The 24,145-nt window shown below is 39.9% G+C and overlaps 1 protein-coding gene and 1 long non-coding RNA gene across 4 annotated transcripts in view; one reads left to right on the top strand and one right to left on the bottom strand.

Moving 5' to 3' along the window:
• LOC103149276 (pro-neuregulin-2, membrane-bound isoform-like) overlaps window positions 1-24,145 on the bottom strand; it is a 68,181-nt gene that overhangs the window by 32,121 nt on the left and 11,915 nt on the right. For all 3 annotated transcript variants that reach the window (XM_016679806.1, XM_007568353.2, XM_007568354.2), the window contains exons 2-4: window positions 6,184-6,346; window positions 5,148-5,266; window positions 3,781-3,904 (exon numbers count right to left, since the gene is read on the bottom strand). In XM_016679806.1, the coding sequence (XP_016535292.1) occupies window positions 3,781-3,904; window positions 5,148-5,266; window positions 6,184-6,346 (406 nt within the window). The remainder of the gene's footprint in view (window positions 1-3,780; window positions 3,905-5,147; window positions 5,267-6,183; window positions 6,347-24,145) is intronic.
• LOC103149275 (uncharacterized) overlaps window positions 6,318-24,145 on the top strand; it is a 24,766-nt gene continuing 6,938 nt past the window's right edge. The window contains exon 1 of the long non-coding RNA XR_477454.2: window positions 6,318-6,396. This is a non-coding gene — a long non-coding RNA (uncharacterized LOC103149275). The remainder of the gene's footprint in view (window positions 6,397-24,145) is intronic.

Here is a 24,145-nt window from a genome sequence, read left to right as displayed (position 1 = left end):
GTGTTGAAGTTTTGATTGTAATCTTTTAAGAATTCTTCAGCTAATCAGATGTCTATGTTCATGCTCTTATTTTGAAGTAAGTCAAGACTGTTCATGCAGCAGTTCCTTTTCCTGTCCTTGTGTTTTCTCTTTTTTTCCATCAATAATTTATGTTAAATAAAACACAAATAGGATCAAAGTAAAACCTAGACAGTAGAGAGAGCAACATAAAATATCTAAGGCCAATATAGAAAATATAAATTATAATGTCCTGTTGAAATGCAAAAAAAAGGACTATTTTGAAATTCTTAATATATTTCAGGTTTGTTTTATTAGTTTTAGATTGACACGCATATATTGTAATGTCAGTAATTACTTTTCGCTGTGATTACGCATGATAGTTTTTCAGTTTATTGCTTTGTCTTCTTTTGGAGAAATACTTTTTCTTTTCTGTGTAAAACGTCGATCTAAGTCGGCGCTGAATCATTTAATAAACACTTTTGCACTTGCTGCTCTAAACACCTACAAGTCTGATGGCTGCTTCCTGGGAAGACGCCTCCTACTCAGACAAAGTGATGCGTTTAATGTTCGCGGTTTTGTTTCCACACAAGGAGGACCGGATCGCTCACAAGTGCAGGAACTATGAGGATCTGACAGGGAAGTCTCCGTGTCAAGGCTCCAGGTTATGTCCCATAGTTTGTCTCATTTTTTTAGGATATCAAATTTATAACTGTAAATGAATTTAATTGACTGGGAAATAATGAGTGTCTTAACTCTTAAATTTAGGTGCAGAATTGACTGTAAAATAGGTTTTACATGTAATTTAACGATCCGTGGGCTAATTAGCCAATCTGCAGCTCCAAAATATAAAGCCTAAAGTTATCTGAAATGTCTCCCAGTTCCAATGCTAATTGTTGTTTAGAAATTAAAGATTTTATTTAATTATTGAGAGGGTGCACTCACAATGTTGTTATTATTATTATATTTGATAGAAATAGTCTCAAAATGGCAATATTATCGATTATCGCAATAACTTCTGGAACAATTGATCGGCTGTCAAAACGCGTTGTCGTGACAGGCCTAAATTTGCATTAAAACGATCGTACACTGTTTTTATTGTACACACGTTTGATAAACGATGGCTGTCCTGAGTACAATGAACAAAAAAAAAAAAAAAAACTGGAATATGCTGTGCTTTTCCCCCCAAAATTTATCAGAAATTTGCTTTTGGCAGACGTCACGTGTGCTACGACAAATAAAAAGACAGACTCGTCAAACCCATGCTCGGCTTATGTTGAAAACAAAAAATTTGGACTTCTCGCCGTTGTCCAAAAGAGACAGTCCAGGCTTCATTAAGTAACTGAGTAACTCACAGGTGTGGCTCAACTCTCAGTTAAACGTGAAGGAGCGAATCATCCAACAGCCTCCCGCTCTGTCCTCTGCGCTGCCCTCGGCTCGCAGAGTGGCTCATGGTTACAAGCCAGCAGAGAGAGCAGCTAACACTCCGTGTCAGCGGGACGTCCTGTTTAACTTTTCATTACTTCACCGAGCAGAGTAGTGCTGTAGAGCGTATACTGTAATGTTACCCGCTTCCTGTGACCTGACACTGACCTGCTGGGATCCCTTAGAGCAGAACAGCTCCAGTACCTGAGAATGGTTTATTTATATATATATATATATATATATATATATATATATATATATATATATATATATATATATATTCACCACCACAGGTGTAAATGTCATACTAATGATTTTTATTTCTTTAAGAATCACTTTTTGAATGAACCATTCAAAGGACTGTGAGTACAAATTTCTCTTAAAAAAGACCAGAGAGCTTCTGGAATAATTCTGGTTGGATATTGGGCTGCTCTTGTTGCCAGAATTGATACATGTCTTTTAAATTGTTTAGCTCTGTAGCTACAATCTTAAGTCCACAAATGTTCAACAGAGTTGAAGTTGCTTCAAGTCTTTTGTAAAACAAAAGCCACTAGCAACTTCAGTGTCACCGTCCACAGCGAAGGTAGTTTAGCGTTTGCTTTAAAGCTGGGCTATTTAATCGATATTGTTGCTTATTTTAATTGTACGCAATTCTTTAAATGTCTTGTGAGTAAATATATTTGCCCATTTATCTGTAACGACTGAAACTTTCAATCTGCAGCAAGTTATTTTAGCAATTTACCATCTGTTAAAAGTGTCGCCCTCAGATTAATTTCACTCCCTGCTACAGCGGGGGTGAAATTACCGTAATGACCCGATATCGGCTGGAAAGCGCAACGTCTCCCCTTTCTGAATTTTCAGATAGCGCAAAGTATGGAGGAATTACAGTACTGCACATTTGGCCGGATTGCCATCGCTCCTTTTACAACGTATAGGGTTAACTTTTTTTTTTTTAAATGCTCTAGCGTAGGGGTGTCAAAAGTCGGTCCTCGAGGGCCGGCATCCTGCAAGTTTTAGTTCTCTCCCTAGTGGTAGTAACAACCTCCTCAGCAAGTCAATGTTCTCCTTAGGTCTTCTAACAAACCATCATTTGATGCAGGTGTGCTAAACCAGGGAGAGAACTAAAACATGCAGGATGCCGGCCCTCCAGGACCAACTTTGGACACCCCTGCTCTAGTGGTACATATTATCTAAAACTGTCAATATGATGTGACAGTTTGTTTTGAGACAGATAACCTGTGAAAGGCTACCATTGCCGTCTGAAGAAATGCACACACCGCTTCTAGTCAAGAACAACCAATCAGAGCCAGGAGGAGGGTCTTAGCGCTGTTAACCAACCTCATGTGCGTGCTGCTAAATGTGCTAATGCCAGAGAAACAACTCATTGTTACAGGAAAACCATTTGTCTACCATCATCAGTTGCCATGCTAACTAGCATTAGCATCTGTAACAAGCTTTGTTGTGGTGAGCCACAACAAAGAGCTTAGCAAAGAGCAGGAGGGAGATTTTGAGAAACTTGTAAAGTTGGGCGATTTACAGCGCTAAGACCCTCCTCCTACCTCTGATTGGCTGCTTCTAGTGAGAAATTCATTTTTACGGATTATCTGTCACATACTATAATGTCACGACACAATGACAGTTTTAACAAATATGTAAAAAACATATTTTTATAAAAATTACATACACCAGCTTTAAAAGTATAAAACATATTTTTTTAAAAAGCTTCTGAAAAGGCCCTGACATTTAACCCTTAACTATTGTTTCAGGCAGACCATCATTTAAAACGAGCTCCAATATTTCTGAAGTGAAGAGAGGTCAATGTCCAACAACAATTACACATGTGAGGTTTAGGTGATGCTTTCTAAAATATTAGTGAAGATATATCAGGCCATACCAGAAAAATAAACGTCTTGAATGCATCATTAATACCGCATTCAAATCTATGACGATTAAATGTTCCACTAAGTTGATCAACCACCATCCAGCGTTCTGGATGCTAAAAGGGAAGATAAAGACTCCATTTCCCAGAATGCTAGACGCCAACACTTCTGCAGTTCTCGAGGCTGCGTTTACGTTTTTTCCGTAAGTTTGCTCCTTTCTCTCACTCACTCGCACACACACACGCTCACACCGCTGCAGCAGGGAACGGAGACTTTTGGACGCGTACGGTATGAACATTTAACCGCTACTGCATCTGCTGTTAGCCGCCATGAGAGCCCGGTGAGTGGGAAAACCGAGCCACGGTGCCCCGTTCAACACGCATGAAACGGAGCGCATGGTGGTGCGGCGACCAGCAGACACTGACGGATGAAAGGCAGTGGGGTGGAGAGATGGAGGAAGTTTAAAAGCAGCACTTACTTGCAGGACAGCTGGTTAAAACCGTGTATAAAGTAACAGTCTCCTCCGTTAGCGCAGTAGGCCCTTTCTGAGTCGTTGCAGCGCCTCACGTGACTCACACCTGGAGATGGGGTGGTGGTGGTCACTGATTAACACAAAGACACAGAGGGCTGTTAGCACTCAACACCTGTTTAATAATGACACTTTAAAATACATCTGAAACTTATTTCACACACTATTATATAAATTAGTGCACGGCATTTAGTTTCTGATGATAAATCAAACTGAAATTTTCCCGCTTTAGGTCGGCTAGGATTACAAAACGACTCTGTTTGATAACCTGTTGAAAACAAATATTTTAGGGACGTTTCTCTTGTAAGTCAGAAGTTATACATTTAGATTTTTGTGCCTTTAAACAATTTGTCAGGGTTCGTACACGTTTCCCACCGCAAAATTCAAGCATTTTGGAGGTAGGCAGCAAAACAGCGAGATAATTTGAACAGTAGCACCGATTAAAAGAAAACTTGGTTGTTAATGTTTTAAGTTTCAGTGAATCCATTTTCACTTTCAGTGCAACATTTTTCAGCACATTTATTTCACAGTCAATTAATATTTTCAGCTGAAGTTACATTTTTCATGCTGCACTTCTCAAAATAGATGCTGTCATATGGAAATAATTTTACGTACAAAAATTGAAGCAACATCTCAAAAGATCAACCAAGAAGTGAAAACGTCAGAAAAAATGCGTCTAACAAAAGGACAACAATGCTTAGCAGTTAGCACACCTCAAGAATATTACTATAGAACTTACTCTGGCACTTAGAAATAAATAATTTTGGCAATTATAACAAAGAGAATAATAACAATCGTACAACAAAACACCTCCAATACATTTTAAAAAGCAGAATTTCAGCTGTCAGCCAAGACAAGTCAAAAGGTTTCTGGAGAAACTGTTTCTGGTCCGGTGAGACAAAGACACATAGGACTACAACTTCAGTGAAATTGTGAGTCTTAACATTACAGTCAAATTTGCAACTAAAAGAATTAACTGAGAAGCTAAAATGAATGTAACATCCACAGATAGTTCGTGTAAATATCTGGTAGTCTCTGTACATTTAGTGACACATATTTATCCTCAGCAGTCAAGTTTGATTCAATCAAATTCAGAACAATTTGACTCCTGCAATTCACTTTGTATTCTAAATAAAAAGATGCTAACAAGTTCAGCTTCAAAACGCCGATCCGACCCAAACTGATGCATTTTTAGCTCCTGCATCAACAGCTCTCCATTTTCCCTGCGACTTGTTTTACGTCGTATTTTATTCACACACACTGACTCGACATGCAGACAGACATGCAGAACGAAGCCGCCCGGGTCCAGTGCTTACAGATCTGCACGGTGATTATACTCGTGGCGTTTTCTTGTCCTAATGTGTTTTCAGCCACGCAGGTGTAGTTGCCGGAGTCTTCCAGACGGACACGAGTGATCTGCAACTTAGAATTTTTTCTTGAGAGAGGAAGAGACGGAGACACGCTCAGTTATTCATGGTCACAGTAAAATGAAAAACTGTGTTTTCTTTTCTGGCAACTGGCACATAAACTGGTTTAAAAAAGACTTTGAAATAATCCAGAGAATCATTCATGGAGGAACTATGATCACTATTATTCACCAGTTTCACAGATAAACTGAAAGCCACTGAACACATCGGCTGCGTTCACACAGCAGGTGTTGATGCGCATTTCAGTTTGTTTGTTTTTTTTGTTTTTTTGCTGAAATCCGACTTTTTTTAAAACTCGACCGCATGAAGCGACTTCTGTGTGAACGGTTTACGTTCCCAAAGCGGCCCGTTCAGATTGCGGACACTCTGACGCTGGTCTTATCCGAATTGCCACCACATCTGGACATGGAGCAGACCAGAAAAGGTGAAAAGATCAGAACTGAGACGTTCAGACTGAGGTGAAAAAGCTGAATATTGGTCGCATCTGGGCAAAGAAAAGAAAAGTGGATTTAGTTTTCATTTGCCTGCTGTGTGAGCGTAACCATAGTAACTGACGACCACATGACAAACAGTAGGTCTGTGAAACAAGCAGCGTCTGCAACACCTGCATAATGTTGGGGAAGAAAAACATCCCAGAATCAGAGATCTTAATCGCTCTCGTTAAAATAACTTCATTCTTGTACTTTTACAACTTTATTCTGGTAACATTCCATCTTTATTCTCATAAAATTATGACTTTATTCTCGTAATAAACAAAAAGAATCTCTTAATCTGGTCCTAATACTTCATTATATTATCTTAATGTGACTAACATCCTTCCTTTTTATCGGTAGCAGCTCATCTGGTGGAGGATGAACTCGCCAGGTGTCTGTTTTCGTTTCCTCCAGGTGATATCCAGACTCACTGAACTCACTCAGACACTCACACGTTGGTTTTTATTTTGAGGTCTCTGCCTTTCTGGAGTTCGCGTCCGTCTTTGTACCAGCGGAAGGAAGGGCTGGGGTTCCCCGACGCCTCGCACTTCAAGTACATCTTGCCCCCCTCCAACAGAGACTGGCCTCGCATCGGCCTCAGCTTAGGAGCAGACGCTGGACATGCAAAGACAGAAAACACACACAAGAGGGAGAGGAGGAAACACGTAAGTGGAAAATCAAAGTTTTTGTCATTGACAAACTAAAGGTTTTCATTGCTCTGTCTTTTTACCAGTGTGTGTGTGTGTGTGTGTGTGTGTAAGAAATATTTTAAGCACTAGAACCACTTTCAGAAGAACTTCATATATCTTATCATTTATCGCGATAAATTTCTTATAAAAGTTCCGATATATTATTGTCGTAAAAAAAAATCCAATTAAATGATGTCCTTTGTGTCAGCATTGTCGTTTTTCTCCAGTTTGTTCAGTGAGAGCATCAATAATATCAGTACATTTGAAAATATGATTGAATGCGGTTACTATGTGCAGGTTAGTGATATAAATCACACTGTTTTATGTGGCTGGGGTCCTAAATACACATATCACACACGGGAATGTTTGCCAACAATGTTATCTGCGTCTGTGTTAGTCTGATTGCAGTGTCATGCTATTCCCTAAAAAGGAAGTAATAAACGGTTCTTATCGTCACTTTTATCACTATCACGATACTTGTCACAAAATATCGTGATAAAACGTAAAGTTTGTCGTCCAGCTCTACTTTCTAACCTTCAGACAAGCCTATTAAGGAAAGCTACAAGGCGAACATTTGTCAAAATGTTCTTACTTTCCAGACATCTCCTCATTATTAATAACTAAAAGCAAAAGAGGTAAAAAAAAAACCCCCAAAAAACAGATACATCTAAATAATTGGGTACAAGGTGAATCCTGGACAGCAGAGATATTTTTAAATGAAAACATTGAAGAGAAGAGAAATCCCAGCTCAAAAAATCTGCAGTACATTTTCACAATGGAGCAATCTGTGCATATATGTATACGTGTGTTTGTGTATGTGTATGTGCTTCATCTGTCTCCAGAGACTTTCCCTCTTTCTCTCCTCTCCTAAAAAACTACAGCAGACTGCATCACTGACACCAGCGCAGACACCAACATGCAGGAGCTAAAGCGAGGAGACAACCCAGCTCCATCTGCTAACATTTACCCTCACACACACACACCTCACAGCACAGGGTTTCATCCACAAGTCTATGTGCACTAATATGGGGCTATCACACACACACACTGATGCTGAACAGTGACAGGACACGGTTAATCAGATGCAAGTTGTGTAGGCCCACAGCGCTGCTGCAGCGCTCAGTCCTGCTCAGATGGATGCAGCAGAAACAGAAACACACACACACACACACTTTGTGCACTTACATTAGAAAGTGTGGGTAAGAGTGTTTCCATTAGGGCTGGAACGATTTATCGGATTAATCAAATCGATTATTGAAATATTAATTTAGTAATCGATTAATTCCTAACTGGAGTAAACAGAGTAAAAAAAAGGCAATTTGCTGAAAACAACAAAACATATTCAGAGCAAAAAGACAAAACTGCACAAAATAAATATGCATAAATGCAGGATTACAGACAAAAACACATTTGTCTGTAAATATGTTTTTTATGATAGTTTTACTCAAGTTAGTTTCACTAAAGCAGTGCTATAGTTTTGCATTTTAGGCAATAAGATGTTTATATTCATATTTGAAAAAGGAATTGAATTATTTATTTGCATCTTTGAATGTATTTCAAAGATTATTACATGAAAACGCCTGAGTGGTTAAGCAAAAAATCTGCAGAATATGCCAATTCATCTGATTAATCGATTGTCGGATTAAGTGACGATTAATCTGATTAAATAAAAAAAAATGTTTGTTTTTATTATTACAGATATTGTCATCATTAGACATCGTAAAACAGGAAAAAACAACACTGGAAAGTGTTGTATTAGTAGAACATGTGCCAAAATGGAGTCTATAGTTTATTTTTCAACATTTCAAGCACATGTGAGCCGATGCGCGTTTTCCTTTCTGGAACTGAAGGTCTGACAGGAAAATCTGTCAAATAAGTGACAATTTACAACCAGCTGGCGAGCGACTTGGATCAACTTACATATGCTGACAAAGCTGCTGTGTCCACAAAAAAAAAAAGAAAGAAGCTAGCAGCCTTAAGCAATCACTGCTTGATGAAGTGAAAGGAAAATTTTACATCATTTTCTAATTTTCTTTTTCACAAACTAAATTCTGGGAAGTATTGTGTGCGTTTGTAACTCTGGGGGAGCTGCAGAGATCCTCAGCTCAGGTTTAAGACTCTGCTGACTGTTAGTCATGCGCTTCACAAATCTTTAGCAAGAAAAAAAAACATAAGTATACCAATTTAAATTTTCAAAGAAGATCTTATTTAAATAACTTGCAGTTAGTTCACTAAGACTTTGTTAAAGGCGCTTCCTTGAACAGGTTAGGATAGGTCTATAGGTTATACAACACATATTACTTTTTTTTTTTTTTTGCACAAAATCATTTTTGGATAGTGAGATTTTACTCTGGTCAGTTCTGTGAGCTGTTTTCAAGCCTGTTGTCACTTTAAATCCAAACAAGAAACGCAACGTTTACACTCGCATGCAAAAATGGCAGCAAACAGGTGCGTAATTATACAACCGAACATCTTTGAAAAGCAGAAGTGGAGCCTCCCACACAACCAACAGAAATGCTGCAAGTGGTTTCTGAATGGTAAGTCAACAATAAAACACTTGTCTTTTCCAGCAGCCGTTGTGCAGCGGTAAAACCAGCTGAACAAATGTGTCGGGGCTCTGCTTTGGTTGCTAGGTAACGGTAACGGCTCGTTTTCCAGACACCAAAAAAACTTATCACCTAAAAAACGTCTGGGTGTTTTTTATGCACTAGGACAGTTTTTTGAAGCAGTTGAGACTCAAATGAAAGTATTAAAATGTGCAAAAGGTGAATTTTACATGACAGGTCCCCTTTAACGTGATTATTGATAAAAGACGAAGGAGCAGCAGCAGCAGCACATCGTTGGGATCCAGTGATCACATCTTGTGAGCGTTAGTCCTGTCACAGACTCTTACTGCTGATGTATAAATCCACATCACTTCTCAGTAAATCACCTTCGATTCACCACATGCTGACTCGCTCTCCCTCCACGACTCCTCGCCCAGAATGAGTTATGCTGCAGAACAGCAGCGAGTGTCACAGCCATCATCTTTTCTTTTTTCTTTTTTTGCTGAATAATTTGCCAGGTATTTTAGTAGCTTGCAGATGTCACAGACTCAGGACCAGATCCTGTCGATCTACTGCTTGATGCAGATATGAAGTTATAAAGAAAATATTTTAACGTATATAAGCTTCAGACGGGAAGCTGTGTTTCACTTCCTGTTACAAAAAACAATTTTACAAGCTAAATGATTTTTCAAACTTTCAGATGACTGTTTGACTTTTATGACTCTAGTGGTGGATAAATTGATCTGTTAATTAAGTAACTTCATTTTTAAAGATATTTGAAGTAGTCCCTTTTGTTTGAAGAACGAAGGGTTAATAGCGTAAATATGGTTAGAAAGAAATTCTATTTTATTTATTTCATAAAAGGAGACGATGGATATTAATCAACATGATTACATGATGTAAAGATGCCAGATTTAGCCAAAGAGGCTAATTTCCATTTGTAATTCCCCAGCAAGTTGATGGAAGAGATAAAAAAAATGCATACTTTATCACTTTAAAAACAAATCCTGACGTAAAACGTTGGTTCTGAAGAATTGCGACGTTCCTACAAACAGCAGATGTTTGTGATCGCCGAGAGTCCGCCTTTGTTTTGGTGCTGCTTCAGTCGAACATAAACTTTGATTCTGAACACAAACATTCAGCGTGTTTTCATTTTTTAAATTTTCATTTTGTGTAAAATTGACTTTTTTTAAGCTTTACATCGTGTCATAATGCAATTCCCTCGTGATATCATAACAACACTAGTGTTGCCTCGATTCTTTCATGCATGTCTGAGGAATCCTTTCATCTCCATGGCAACCATTCAGCTGAACAAAAACGCCTGAGAGGACCGAGCGCTCCTGGACTCCTTTACTCAGCTCCTTCACTCAGCTCCTTCAGACTAGCCAGTAGCAATTAGCAAACATCTAATGGAACCGCTGAACTACTTCTCAGAGCAGCGCTGGTAAAAATGTTGCTGAAGGGTTAATAGAGGAGCCATGTTGGGGCAACTTTCTGAAGGCGCAGCTTCAGAAAGAGCAGGAGCTTCTTAAAGAGACAGAGACCCAATTTCAAGGCGTTAAATTACAAAGTCAAACTCCTTTTAAGTCATATCTGATATAAGCAGCATTTTTATAACAACTAAAGGTAACATGTTACTTGACTGGGCTATAAAATGGCTGAGTCTATATGTACCTGGGAAGCACATAATACTGAAATACTTCAAAACAACAATTCAGTAAACCTAAAATACTACGACAAAAAACTGTTAATACTGTAAAATTTAATTGAATATATGGAAACACGTTTTCTACAACAAGGTTCCTTCAGCGTGTCCCGTGTCTGGCCAGCCGTCTCCTCCCAGAGGGACGCGGCGCAAAACCTCAGGTGAGAACCCAATCTGTCCGTCCATCTGTCCGCCGTGACATCATTCATCAGCTTTTGTGAGGACTTGTGTGTCCACACCGAGACATGCGACAATAAACTAGCTTGACATCCAGGGAAGCTGCATCAGACCAAGGAAGAGACTTAAAGGCCCCGTATGAACAAACTGAGCGAGGAGATAGAGGCAACTGAGAGAAGCTATGTAACTGGTAGCTTTACAGCAGGAGGATGTAATATTTTGTGATGTCTCCGCCTCATACTGGAGAATCTGTGCTGATCAACATGGCTCCATCTTGACTCAGATTCACAAGTTCCAACGTTACACCATCCTCCCATTCCCCAAGAAATGCATCGATACGGGCTTAAACGACAAGTGTCTGAGATCATAAAATCCTTTGAGCAACTTAAAGGACATGGCAGGCCCACTGCTGGAAGCGTCAGATTTCAGATTACACCAGATTACACAACTACACTTCATCCTGCGCCACCTCGACCACCTAGGTACGCACATAACGGCGGCGAGTACGGCCATTATAGATTTCTGTCAGAAAAAAAAAAAATGAAATTTTGACATCAATCGTACAACTTTCTAAGAAAATAACTAAATGAAAAGTAATAATTACAAGTCGAAATGTCACAAGAAAAAAAATTCTGGGATTTTCAACATTAATCTCAGAAATTTTAGAAAGGACTTGAACATTTCAGGGTTTGAAAAGTCAAAAAAATTATCTGGAAAAAGTCAGAATTTTTTAGATTAACCTCCTAAAGTTTCTAGAAAAAAAAACTCGGAAATTTGTACATTTCAATTGATGGAACTCAGCAAATGTCAAAAAGTCGAACATTTTTGAGTTGGGTTTTTTTTTTTTCTTTTTTAATCCTGTAATGTTGAACTGCATGGAATTGGTAAAAGCACAATTAAAAGCCTTTAAAACAACCAAATATTTAAATTAAAGACAAAAATAAAATACCTCATCTTCTTTTTGGTATTTTTACATCAGACTCCAGAGAAGTCGGCGCCTCACCAGTCACTGATCAGAATGCAGTTAGTGAAAACACTTAACTCAAAATCTTTTAACTTTATGTTCAGCAAAATATACGTTGATATTATACAGATTTATATGACGCTTCATCAATTATTAACCTAACATCTTACCAAACCTCTTTTGGTCACACAGACTGTAAAAGAGAGTTTTTGGTGAAATATTGTAACATATCTTTTTTACTCCCAGAAAACTGACAAAATGAACCCAAAGCGTTTGTTTAAACTCGCATATTGGATCCTGCGTTCTAGTTTCCTTCATAAAGTGCAACAGCTTCGTTGCTCCTTTTTCTTTATTTGTTTCAAAGGCTGCAGAAACAGCTCTGATCCTTTGTTTGTACAGTTTATTGCTCGGCGTCTCGCCCGATTTCAGCTACTAGTTCTTCCTGCCGCTCGGTGGAGAATCTGAGCGATAAGTCCTGAGATCGTCTGCGTAACCTCGACTTTTAAGTTTCTCCTCAGGAGTGACGCCTGTTAGCTTTCGACTGCTTCTAGTTGTGACAAAAGCTTTTTGCTTTCTTCGTGTGTTTCCCAGAAATAAAGGAGATTTCTGGAACAAGCAGGCTAATTTTCTTAAATAGGACACGGAGACACGTTCCATAACAAATATGAACAGAAATTAAAAGCTGTTGAATTATGTACAAATACAGAAGGTGAATGGTTATCAATTCTGAATGGTTTTCTTTCAAAAATTATTTTATTTTATCTATTTGTTTTCATAATTTGTAATTTTTTTTTTTATTTTTTATTTTTTCCCCTTCAGGTTGTTTAAAATCGCGAATTGCCTGCTATGAATGACCAAAGGAATCATAGAAAGCATGTTAAATAAAAATGAGCTTTTAGCATTTTTATTATTTTTGGTAAATATGAATAAAAGCAGAGCTTTCCCATCTACTGTCTGCAGTCTCGCCATGACAAACAGTTTTCTAAAGGGCATGGAGGAGCCTGCTTGCTGTGATCTTCCTGTGTTTTGCTTTGGATTTTTTATTTATTTTTTTGTTTTGCTGGAGACAATTAGGAAATCCTGGGAACTGTAATCTAATAACAATGTACCATATGTGGAAAAGAGATGAGATTCTACAAAGGGAGGAGGCGACATCGCACTTATTCCAGCTGCCCGGATCTGGCATTTAGCTTCACAATGACAAAATACCTCAGAGAATAATAATCTTTGTTTTTGTGCTGCACTTTTCAAAAGCAAGTTACAAAAAGCTTCGTTGTAAGTAAATACATTAGGAATGATTAAGAGTTAACTAGAAATGCCACCAAAAAAAGAAAAAAACACACACAAAGACGCACACGAAGAACAGACCGCACAGAGATACGGCGGCAGCTGAATGCCGAACACGAACGTGGAAACACTTGTAAACGTAAAGAGTCTGCTGCTCTTACTCTGCTTCAAAGTCTGAATGGCTCAGAGTTGCAGTTTGTTTGTTTTTTAATATGAATGATTTCACTGTAGCAATGCAGCATTGCAAGAATCCTGCAGCAACGCAGGATTCTCTGACTTCTTCCAAGACCACCGGGTTAATCTGAAATCTGTGTGGGAGTTAACAGAGTGAGGCGTTGAGTTGAAAATGTAGGTCTCCGCAGACGGGAGGATTTTTCTGAAGTCTGGTGACACACTATGAGTGGGAGGTTAACACACAGAGGAGGAGGTGGGGTGGGGGGACACATGCAGTTTGACCGTACATCCAGCCTTGTTAACAACCAGTCCGTCTGGTAATGGATTCCTACAAACCGTCTCAAGGTGTCAGTTCAGTCGCATCCACAGAGCAGAGTGGCCGGTCTGCTTCCACACAGAGCCCTCTACGGAAAACATTTAGCGCTTAAAAAAGACGATGAAATTAATGAATCTCGTTTATTTAGCAGAAAGGAAAGAGTGGGTAAGAATTAATGTCCTGAGGCCTGATTTAGAGCTACACTTAATGATTATTCTAGTGACAGATTGTTCAATCGATTATTCTGACTATTAACTGCCTTCACTCTGCACTGTGTCAAACCAACCAAACCTTTTGGAACACCTGTTCCCCTCCTCGCCTGTGGGGGCGCTGCGCAATGAACGACTGAAGGAAACGACACAAAAACCTCAGGAGAAGCTGAACCAGTTTGGGTTTTTACATGGGTCAGAGTTCAATGTATTCCCATCTTCCAAAAGAACGGGACTTTCTAAACAAGTGAACTAGAGTCTGATTAAAGTGGACTAAACCGAGCTGGTGTGAATCCACCCTTAGAGAACGAGGGAGAGTTTCATCAGATGATGGCTAACAGGCTACAGAAAGAAATACGTTTATCCTTTGGAGATTTTGACATGTTTCTGTAATACAAAACGTTGGATTTGAAAATGCTGACAGTCAAGAAATCTTAGGTGAGGATGTATGTTCTCCAGAGACTGATGTCTTTAGCTAACGCTAGCCACGCAAACTGCACAATAGAGACTGATGTCTTTAGCTAATACTAGCCATGCAAACTGCACACTAGAGACTGATGTCTTTAGCTAACGCTACCCACGTAAATTACATAATCATAGTCTTTGGTTTAAAACGAAAGTCAAACTTTTGTTTTGTAGCAACTTCACTCTCTCTCACACACAGTTGACTTGGTGTTGCTTCTACTTCTGATACAAATAATTAGCATCCGCTAACAGTTGGATGTCAAAAGACCTGTATGACTATTTATAAAGCAGTTCTTAAATGATGGAGCTAGCGTCCTGAAACCAGAGGAGACGCTTCTGGTCGAGTCAAAAATCTCTTCACTATATTTATAAAATTATAGCCACAGATAAACTCAGCTTTTGTAAACATATTTTGTTGTTCATGTTTATACTTTAAAAATCATCTGGCTGACTGATCATACACAGTACGCCATCTCTAAATCACCTAAAACTCAAAGACACAACTGAAAAACCAGAATATTATCATCAGATGTGGTGAAAAATGCGAACTGAAAAAACATGCTAACTGTTTCCCCCTCTGGGCAGCTAATTCAAATGCAACTATTCATCTGTGTCAATGCATACTATATAGAAGATATTGATTTTTTTGTTTGTTTATTCTGCTCACAGGTCGCAGTAATTTAAAAATAACACACCAGATGTTCATTTGTCCCTCTTATGATTGCTGTATCCAGCGGAATAAAGTGGATATATTAAGAATTATATCTTTGCCATCTGTTTTATGTTGCTCTTAGAGTGGCTCCTGTAATAGCAGCGGAGAGTTCCCTTTAACATGATCAGGAACGATTGAACCACTCCCCCGTTCAGTTGTCATTACAGCCATGAGAAGGAAACAAGGGATGCAGAGAAATACCCGGTAACATGTTTATCTAATCAAATTTACCTTTACCACCAGCGTAGGCACCGCGTTATCTGCTTGAATGTCATGAGTCAAATCCAGTTTTTCTTTGTCATGTATTTATGAGGACTCATCTGTAGCAAACAGCCATCAGTCTCTTTTAAAGTGACAGATAATATATGATGAATTAACCTTTGTCTGTTCAGATAAACACAGGGGGGGAAGATTTACTTTTGGAATATTCTTCAAGACAGATTCCTTTTTTGAACTTGCTGGGTGATGAACCTGATTAACAATTAGCTTTGTCCAATAATAGAGGATTTGCTAAGCTAAGAAAAACAAATCAAAGTTAACTTTCATAAACCAAAATAAAAAAAAAAGTCAGACAAATTACAGCTAATTCTCTGAATTATTGGAACTCATTTCAACATTTTATTTAAAAAAGTACAGCTTATAACGTTCCAACATGGACAACTGTGATTAATGATTTGACTCGTGTTGGTGCAGCCGTCCAAGACGAGCATATGAGGGGAAAAAAAGTCACTTTCTGCGACTTTTTGGATAAATCAGTCAGAAGATTACAGCTCTGCTGCTGCCGAGGAAGTCCAGGATAAAGTTCTGCTTTTATGAACTTCTGTCTAAGCGGGGGGTTTTCAGCGTTTTCAGTGAATAAAGCTCATAAAGCCGACCCTGTAAGTCACTGTAAAGTCTTCTCTACTTCATTTCTGTGACGTCACAGTGACTAAGTCGACTCAACTTCCTTCATGTTAATCGTGACTTTAGAAAATATGAAATCGTTCAACCCCGGTAGCAGTGTCCGCAAGATTTCTGTCTGCTGGGGGCGGGGAAAAAAAATAACTGGCCATTAAATTTAAAAGATGTTAAAAGCAAAAACATTAAAGTTTATAAAGCGGGAAAACAACTTTCCTCCGCAAGTTTTGTCTCCAGACATTCAACTTTGAACCTCGTTGAAGTATGCTGCAAGCCTAATTGACAAAGGAGATAGCAAACATGCTAACGGTAGCACAGCACTACAGCAAAGCCCTCTGCATAAAAACTTTGTCAACAGGAGAAAGATGCTGTGTTTTGAGTTAGGTAAATCTTTTTTTTTTAAGCCTTTAGATGAACATTTCAGGGATGAAAACATTCAGATCGGGAGACGTTACAAACATAATATTACTACTTTTTAACACTTAAAGTGTAAAAACAAGTCTGCACTAAACATTTCGTCTCATTCCCCCGGAAAGAAGTAAATATGAAAGAGCGACTCTGAACACACATGTGCACAAACCCAATTAGAGAAGATTCACACATCCCACACACGGCCCAGACGAGCAAGCAAGCCATAACAGGCCCTCACTCACTCAGCTAACTGCAGCTGCAATTTACACCCCGGCTAAGATTTTTCCACAGCACTGCTGATGTGTACCGCCGAGTGTGAGGGAAGGAGTGAATACACACACACACACACACACACACACACACACACACGTACATGACGCGAGGCGCACAAATCCAAGCAGGTACTATTCAGTGTTTTCACTGATGGAGATGTGTGATTGTCTCTGGATATAGACGTGTGCTGAACATGAGTGTGTGTGTGCGCGCGTGTGCGTGTGTGTGTGTGTGTGTGTGTGTGCGCGCGCGCGCGCGCGCGAGTTGCTGATCTGAGCTGTCTGTATCGCTGACTGATGGGGAGAACTCTGAAGAAGCGGGAACGCCAAGAGGTTATGAAACGGTGTCTGGCCAATAGCCTGTGACCAGGTTGCCTTGGCGTCCAATCAAACGTGACCAGCGCTCCCATCAGCTGTCCGTCAAGAGGTCTTCCTCTCAAGGTCGGCTCCCTCCCTCTCTCCCGCCCTCTCCTCTACTCCCCACACCCCCATCAAGCCTCGTCTCTGTCCGCCAGAGCGAGCATCAACAAAAATTGATCTAATTTCTCGCTTAGCATGATCCAATAACAGTGAGCGATATGGAAGCCATGGCCGATTAGGTGTGTTTGGCATCCTGACGACAACATGCCTGAACCCCGCCGGAGGAACCGGAGTACATTCATAAAACGTGCGCGTGAGGCGGAAGGCGGTGCACTCGTGTGAGCATGTGGGCGCGCGCACACAAGGGAAGAGAAGCTCCTTCTATCTCCTTCTCCAATCAACGTGATTTCTGCAGCGCACAGCTGTCACCATAGAAACCAGGAAGGGCACAGGGGAGAGAGAGAGAGAGAAAGAGGATGGCAGGCAGGAAGAAAGAAGGTAGAAAATAAGATTGTGGAAAAAGTAGGAAAGGCAATGTGTGTGTGTGTGTGCGTGTGTGTGTGTGCGTGCGTGCGTGTGGTGAGTGATGGCAGCCCCACGCAGCATCGCCTGGCTAACAGCGAGCCCCGGGCAACCCTCTGTAGGCGTGGGTAAGTAAGAATGTGTGCAAAGGCCATCATACAAACATATAGTTAAGAAAATAATCACGTGCATGTGTGAGTGTGTGTGTGTACGCTTTTACAGTTTCTGTCAATAACTCCCTCCTTTGTTTTCCCTTGTCTATACCTTCTTGTTTTTTGTTTTTTTTTTGCAAGACTCTTGACAGACACACAAACCGACCTGACCTTGTGTGTTATCCTGGCTGCTGTGCATTGTTCTATTTGCGGCTCAGAGATCTATTTAGGTAAAAAAAAAAAAATCCATCAGATTCAGCAGAAATCAGGGTTTTTTTTTTTATCTTACAGATACACACATTCAACTACACACAGCCATACAGAGAGAGAGAGGCTGTCTTCTGCTCCAGATGTACAGTCGAGCCTTTTGTAAGAAAAAAGGACTGTGGGTGTGAGAAAGCCAGGAAGAAAAGAAAGACATAGATAGATAGATAGATAGATAGATAGATAGATAGATAGATAGATAGATAGATAGATAGATAGATAGATAGAGTAATGAATAGTTAATGAAGGGCTTGCGGGCAGAACGGTGGAGAAAAGCTATTCTCTCTATCTCTCGTTTTCTCCACTCAGGAGTCTTCTGCAAGTCATCCTGCTTTCCACCAGTCCTCTGCTCATCCCTCCTTCATTTCATATCTCTACCTGCTCTTTTTTCTGTGTGTCAACACTTTGCATTCTGTCTTTGACTTCTTCCTCCTCTGTTTTCATTCATCCCGGTATCTCGCCTCTCCCTCCCGTCTGCCCTCTCTTTTCTTTTTCTTCCCACACCTCTAACCCTGCCGATCCTCACTTTTCTTCCATCCAAAACGCCCGCTGTCCAAACCACCAAAGCCCCCAAACGCACAACGTTTAACCGCAAGCTGGAAACGCAGACCAACAGGCACAACTGTCCCGATAAGAGGACCGAGGCATCGATCAGATCTGTCCTCTGTAGGGCGGCAAAGCGTCTTTAGGATGAGAGACGATGTCCCACTGCTCCTTTTTAAAGAAACCACACACCAATGCGCAGTAGAGGAGGCTTTGACAAAACAAATAAGTTGAGATTACTGACAGATACACAGGCGACGCACTAAACTGAACTTCTAATTAGGCAAATAATGAAAAGGCCCAAACCAAAAGTCTGCGTGGATATTTGGATCATCAAGGTTCATGAAATCACAATCCAACCTCGACAGAGATGTACGTCTGACTGCACCTAACCCTACCGCGTTGTTCCCCGTGTCCAACAGGTTTCACCCAGGCCAGATTAAACGTTTGGCGAACGTCAGGTAGCGTGTTGTACAGAAAATCCCTGGCCACAAACCTGACTTTTACTGGCGAGGTGAAAGCCACAATGTGTTCAACCTCCCTGGGTTTGACCAAAGTCTGTTTTCTCCCAGGTTCATTTGTTTTCTCATCTTTCAGAGGACAAGTTACACGTTAGATCAGGAGCAGAAAAAGTGACTCTGATCGTCGCTCGACAACAGTGAGATCTCCCTGGCCTTCCTGCCTGTCCACCGAAAATCATTCATTGAGGATCCTGTCTCATCCTGGCTTCTCTGCACATTGGCAGCACCAAACGAGGCTGCGAACAAACGGTTTGCTGTGTGAAGCTAATTTCAGAAAGCCTATAGCGTAATCTGAGGAAGCCGATCGGTGCTTTTCATCAGCATACACGCCTCTGATGCGATGAAGAGAGCAGCGCAGCGAGGGACCTACTGCGAACGAGTCCAACTTTCTCTGGACAGGCTGTACAGAGAGACGGTCACCGGCTCATTGACATTCCTAACCGGTTTAAAGGAGAGCGTTCATGACTCTGGAATCATCTTAACACCTCGTTAACGGGACGCATCCAGTGTGGAGCTGCAGCGTGAATGAAAGGATGCTTTACGCTTAATGTGAGGGTCAGAGTTCTTTTTTTTTTATCTCCGTGTGGATATGTACAGTAGAGAGTGAGGGGTTTAGATTACAAGTTGATTAAAAATTAATGAAAACTTTCATTTTACAGTAATAATTAATGAAAATCAGGACAAAGGGAGGATGAGGATTGGTTCAGAGTCGACTTCTCTTTATTTACCTTGGTCGGTACAGTGTGATACTGTAGGGCTGCAGCTAATTTGGTGGTCGATTATCCTGACGATTAATCGATTAATCGGATCCAAACTCGTGACATTCTGCAGATTTTTCCATTTACGCACTTAGGTCTTTTTTATACAATTTTAGAAGTGGATTAAAAAGAAGCAACTAAGCAATTTAATAGATTTTTTAATTAAGAAACAAATTTAATTGTCTAAAATAATGACAATAACAGCATTCCTTTGAAACTAAAACGATGCCACTTGGGGAGTTTTTGGTAAATTTACAGATAAAAGGTTTTTTTTATCTTAAATATATTTAGTACATTTTTGACTTGTATGTTGTTCTGACTGTGCTGTATTTTTTCATCAAATTGGCTTTTTTAGAGTCTATACTCCAATTAACGATTAATCGATGACAAAAACAGTTGACAATAATCAGTTCACCACAATTAACCCGATTAATCATTTCGACTCTATTGCTTTCTGTTTAATAGAAGTACAGACAGAGTTTAAATAGTAAAGCACTGACATGATGACATATGCTAGGTTGGGAAGCGCTAGCTCCTTCCACTAGTAATTTTTGTGCAACAAGTAAAGTTCAGCTCTTTCAACTTCAACCAGAGCGTATTAAAATAGGATGTAATGGATAAAGGACGAGAAGAAAAGAAGAAGAGGACCAAACAGAGGAAGAGGAGAGATTCAGCCAATAAAGCTGGTGTTAGTGCGGCTGCTGCTAGGAAATGCCAATCCAACAGCATGAAGCAAAGAGTCTCTAGAGCTGCTTACAGTTAGCATAGAAATCAAAACATTTTCTCAGATATATTAGAATGTAGGGCTGAAACGATTCCTCGAGTGATTCAAGTACGTTGATTATTAAAATTCCTCAAGGAAAATGTATCTGCCTCGAACCTTCGTTTAATTACCGTATTTTCCGCACTATAAGTCGCACCTAAAAACCTTCAATTTCCTCAAAAGCCGACAGTGCGCCTTATAATCCGGTGCGCCCTATATATAGGGACCAATATTGAGCCACAACAGGTATAACAACTACGGTAAGCAACTGCCGACTTCATTTTTGCCCGTAGAAGAAGAAGCGCGCGGTGCATGCTGGGATAGTTGTCAGAACGCTGGTTTGTTAATAAAGTTTGACCTATCTACCTACCGACCTGATAATCAGGTCGTCTGCAGGTCATTTAGCACCACGTTCTCCACGAACATACTGTGCGCGAACGGAGAAGAGTGACCATCGTCCGGCCACGCCCTGGCCCAGTCGCGGAAGGCTCTCCTCGCCGACCGGAGTCGGACTGTTTTGTTGACATTCTTTATGTCAACAAAGTGGCTTTAGACATTCATCCGGGGTGCTTCGATTAGGGTTACCAAGGGACCAGTCCCTATACATTTAAAGCCGGGAGAGGGCGGGGGAAGAGAGACAGAGACTGCGGCGGCAGCGTGTCCATTGGTATGTGTTACCCAGAAAGCAGTTGGGCACAATGTCGCAACACCAACACCGTGAGTGAAACAATGACTGGGGCAGCCTACTATGTGAAGTACTCGGGGAGTGTTACAAAGATTTAAAGATTCTTCACTGTCGCGTTAACTCCTGCTAATAGTATTAGCTTCTGTTAGTGGTGTTAGCTTTGGCTAATGGTGTTAATTCTTGCTAATGGCGTTAGCTTCTACTAATGGTGTTAGTTCCTGTTAAATCTTCTAACTTTTGTTAATAGTGTTAGCTCCTGCTAATAGTGTTAGCTTCTGTTAATGGTGTTAGCTTCTGCTAATGGTGTTAGTTCCTATTAATTGAAACTAACCATTAGCAGATAGTATTAGCTCCTACTAGCTCTAGCTAATATAGTAAGTAGCTCACAAGCCAATCATGGCTGTTTATTTCAGCAGATATCTCTTGTGTACCAGCAGATGATAACTTTGAGGCAGTTTGCCTCAACCCAGACATTCATGTCCATAGCGTTAGCCTCCACAACCTCCACTTTCTGTGTTTTGTTCATAAGCTCTAGTCCACTTTAGCATGTCGTCAGCCCAGGTGAAAAAAAGTAAACCTGCATAGGGGAAGAACATGGTAAAGGCATACAGTTTTTGAAATAATTATGAGTTTTTACGCATCGGGAAAGTACAACATATTTAGGCCAATGTGTTCAACTAGTCGTGGATCGTTTTAAGAAACCGAGTGAAGGAGAGTCCATGGAGAAAAAATGCTCCTACTGTCACAGTGTTGAAATTTTTCACATGCAAAATTTATAAAAATGGGACGGGAAAAAAAACAATCTGGTCTTCATCACATTCTTAAATTATTAAAATGTGATCTCAAATTAAAGTGAGCTACCACAAGTTGGAGGCGGACATAATTTTCTCAACAAAGATGAAGCCAAAAGAAAAGAAATGGGTGAGGAGAAAGTTAGTGCACCTTCACCACTCCAGTAGGGTGGAAGAGGAAAATTAGCCGCTAGTTGCTGCTAAATAAAACACTTTGTTAATGAATCAAAGGCAAGCAGGAGTTTTAGGCAGACGGGGTTAATACATGCCAACATGGAGACACATCAGCAATAATATCTGACAAAGAAACCTTAGAGTGGAAGATTTCAGAAGTCCAACATTTAACAGTAAGAAACATTGTTCATGACGGGTGGGAAACATTTCACTAACTAAGTATTCATATTTGAATAAAATTGGCAGAGAACAATCTTTGTTCTAATCCATACTGAAATATTTGATTTTCTGTGGTTTGTTTTTGTGCTTTAGACCAACTTGGAAGAAGAAGACGTTGCAACGGTTTGAGATTTATATTCTGTTAAGACTCAAATAAGCTAGAAGTACGGGATGACATGTTGTTTTATAACAAAGACAAGAATTTAACTAAAAACGAAACAACAAAACTGACAAAACTAACTATGATTTTTGTAAAAAAAAAATCAGAAATCAGTGGATATGATTTTTCAAATCATAAAATTTGTGTTGAATTTAATGGCAGAGCGGCAGTTTCAGGCTCTGTAGTTGTTACATAACAGCTCAGCTCCTCTCTGTCAGCTCAACACATAAACAGCAGCTAGCTTTAGCTTTAGCTGTAGTTCCACGGTGCTACTATATGTCGACACTAATGCTACTGTGTTGATCTTATGTTTATCCTGGTTCCCAGGCAGAACGGCTGTAGCCGCATGCAGACATATTTAGAGACACCATTAATGCCTCCAGACTGAAGAATGATTTGGTGAAATTAGTTCTGCTTTTTATTTTCACATGATTATTTGAACAAAAAATAAAAGTAAAAGCTGTGTATGTGACCTAAAACAGGATGAATGTGTTTTAAAATACTCATAAGTTATTAAATCATTCTGCAAAGGTAAGAATCTCGACAATGATGTTAAAAGATTATTGACAGTTATTACAGATGTTTGTGTCTGGATGCTAGAACTCGCTTTTATGCTCAGGTGGGCCTGAAATGGTATCAAATTTTGAAGAGTTTACAGCAAAGAACTGAAGTAAATATCTAAAACAAATAATCCATTATTTAAAATGGATTATGATGTTTCTGTAATTAAAAAAAAGAATAAGACCTGGAAAACAGGCAAAAGTGGCAGGTAGTGCAAACTAACCACTTGGTACTGGGCATCAAATGTTTGCAGTCAACTTTTTCTACGATATTTAAATTGAAGCGTCTAACAAATGGAAATTATTGGCGCTCATTTTAATTTATCGTGGAATTAGTCGATTTATTGATTATTGTGACAGGATTATGCTTAGGGTGCAATTACTTCTTCCACACATCACCGGGTTGGTGTGGATCGCTTTTATTCATTAACAAATTGCATTTTATTTTATTTTTTTACTCTGGTTATCTTTGTCTGATATTAAAATTTGTTTGATGTTCCTAAAATAAGACAAAGCTGCCCAGGAAGCCTGTAGGGGGAGCAAATACTTTTTCCACATCTCTGTGCAGCTTGTGTGCAGCTCTGCACTGGTACAGATCTCACCAGCAGACTGCCTTGCTCAAAAGCAATGAGGATTTGACAGAAATAGTCCTTGCCGGAGTGGCAGCAGAACATGTCACTTTGCTAGCTGCACAAATATCCGGCTCCACTGACTGAACGCCAACCCCCTTAAAGTCTGGCAGAGCAGAGATGGGAACGGAGGAGAATGCCAAAAGATCAAAAAAAAAAAGAAAAAAGTCTTTCCAAGAAAACTGTAAGATGTCTCAGATAAACTGAAACTGTTGCAAACGAGCCACCTTAAAACGCTTTACGTGCAGCTGAGAGACAAACGCTTTCTAATTTGGAATTTGATTCTACAAAAAGATAATCTCTGCTGAGAAAAGAAGACAAGAAAAAAGAGGAAAAAGCATGAGACAAATCCACCCGGTCAGAAACGAGCACTTTTACTGATGCAGTAAATGGGATGGGTGGTGTGTGCAGTTCGTGTGGGTGTGTATGTGTGTGTGTGTGTGTGGGCGCGTGTGTGTGTGTGGGTGTGTGTGTGTGTGTGTGTGTGTG

This window comes from Poecilia formosa, unplaced genomic scaffold, assembly GCF_000485575.1.
Source record: "Poecilia formosa unplaced genomic scaffold, Poecilia_formosa-5.1.2 Scaffold221, whole genome shotgun sequence".
NCBI classification, from domain to species: Eukaryota; Metazoa; Chordata; class Actinopteri; order Cyprinodontiformes; family Poeciliidae; genus Poecilia; species Poecilia formosa.
The sequence above is the reverse complement of the archived record's forward strand: the minus strand, read 5'-3'. Positions and strand labels throughout refer to the sequence as shown.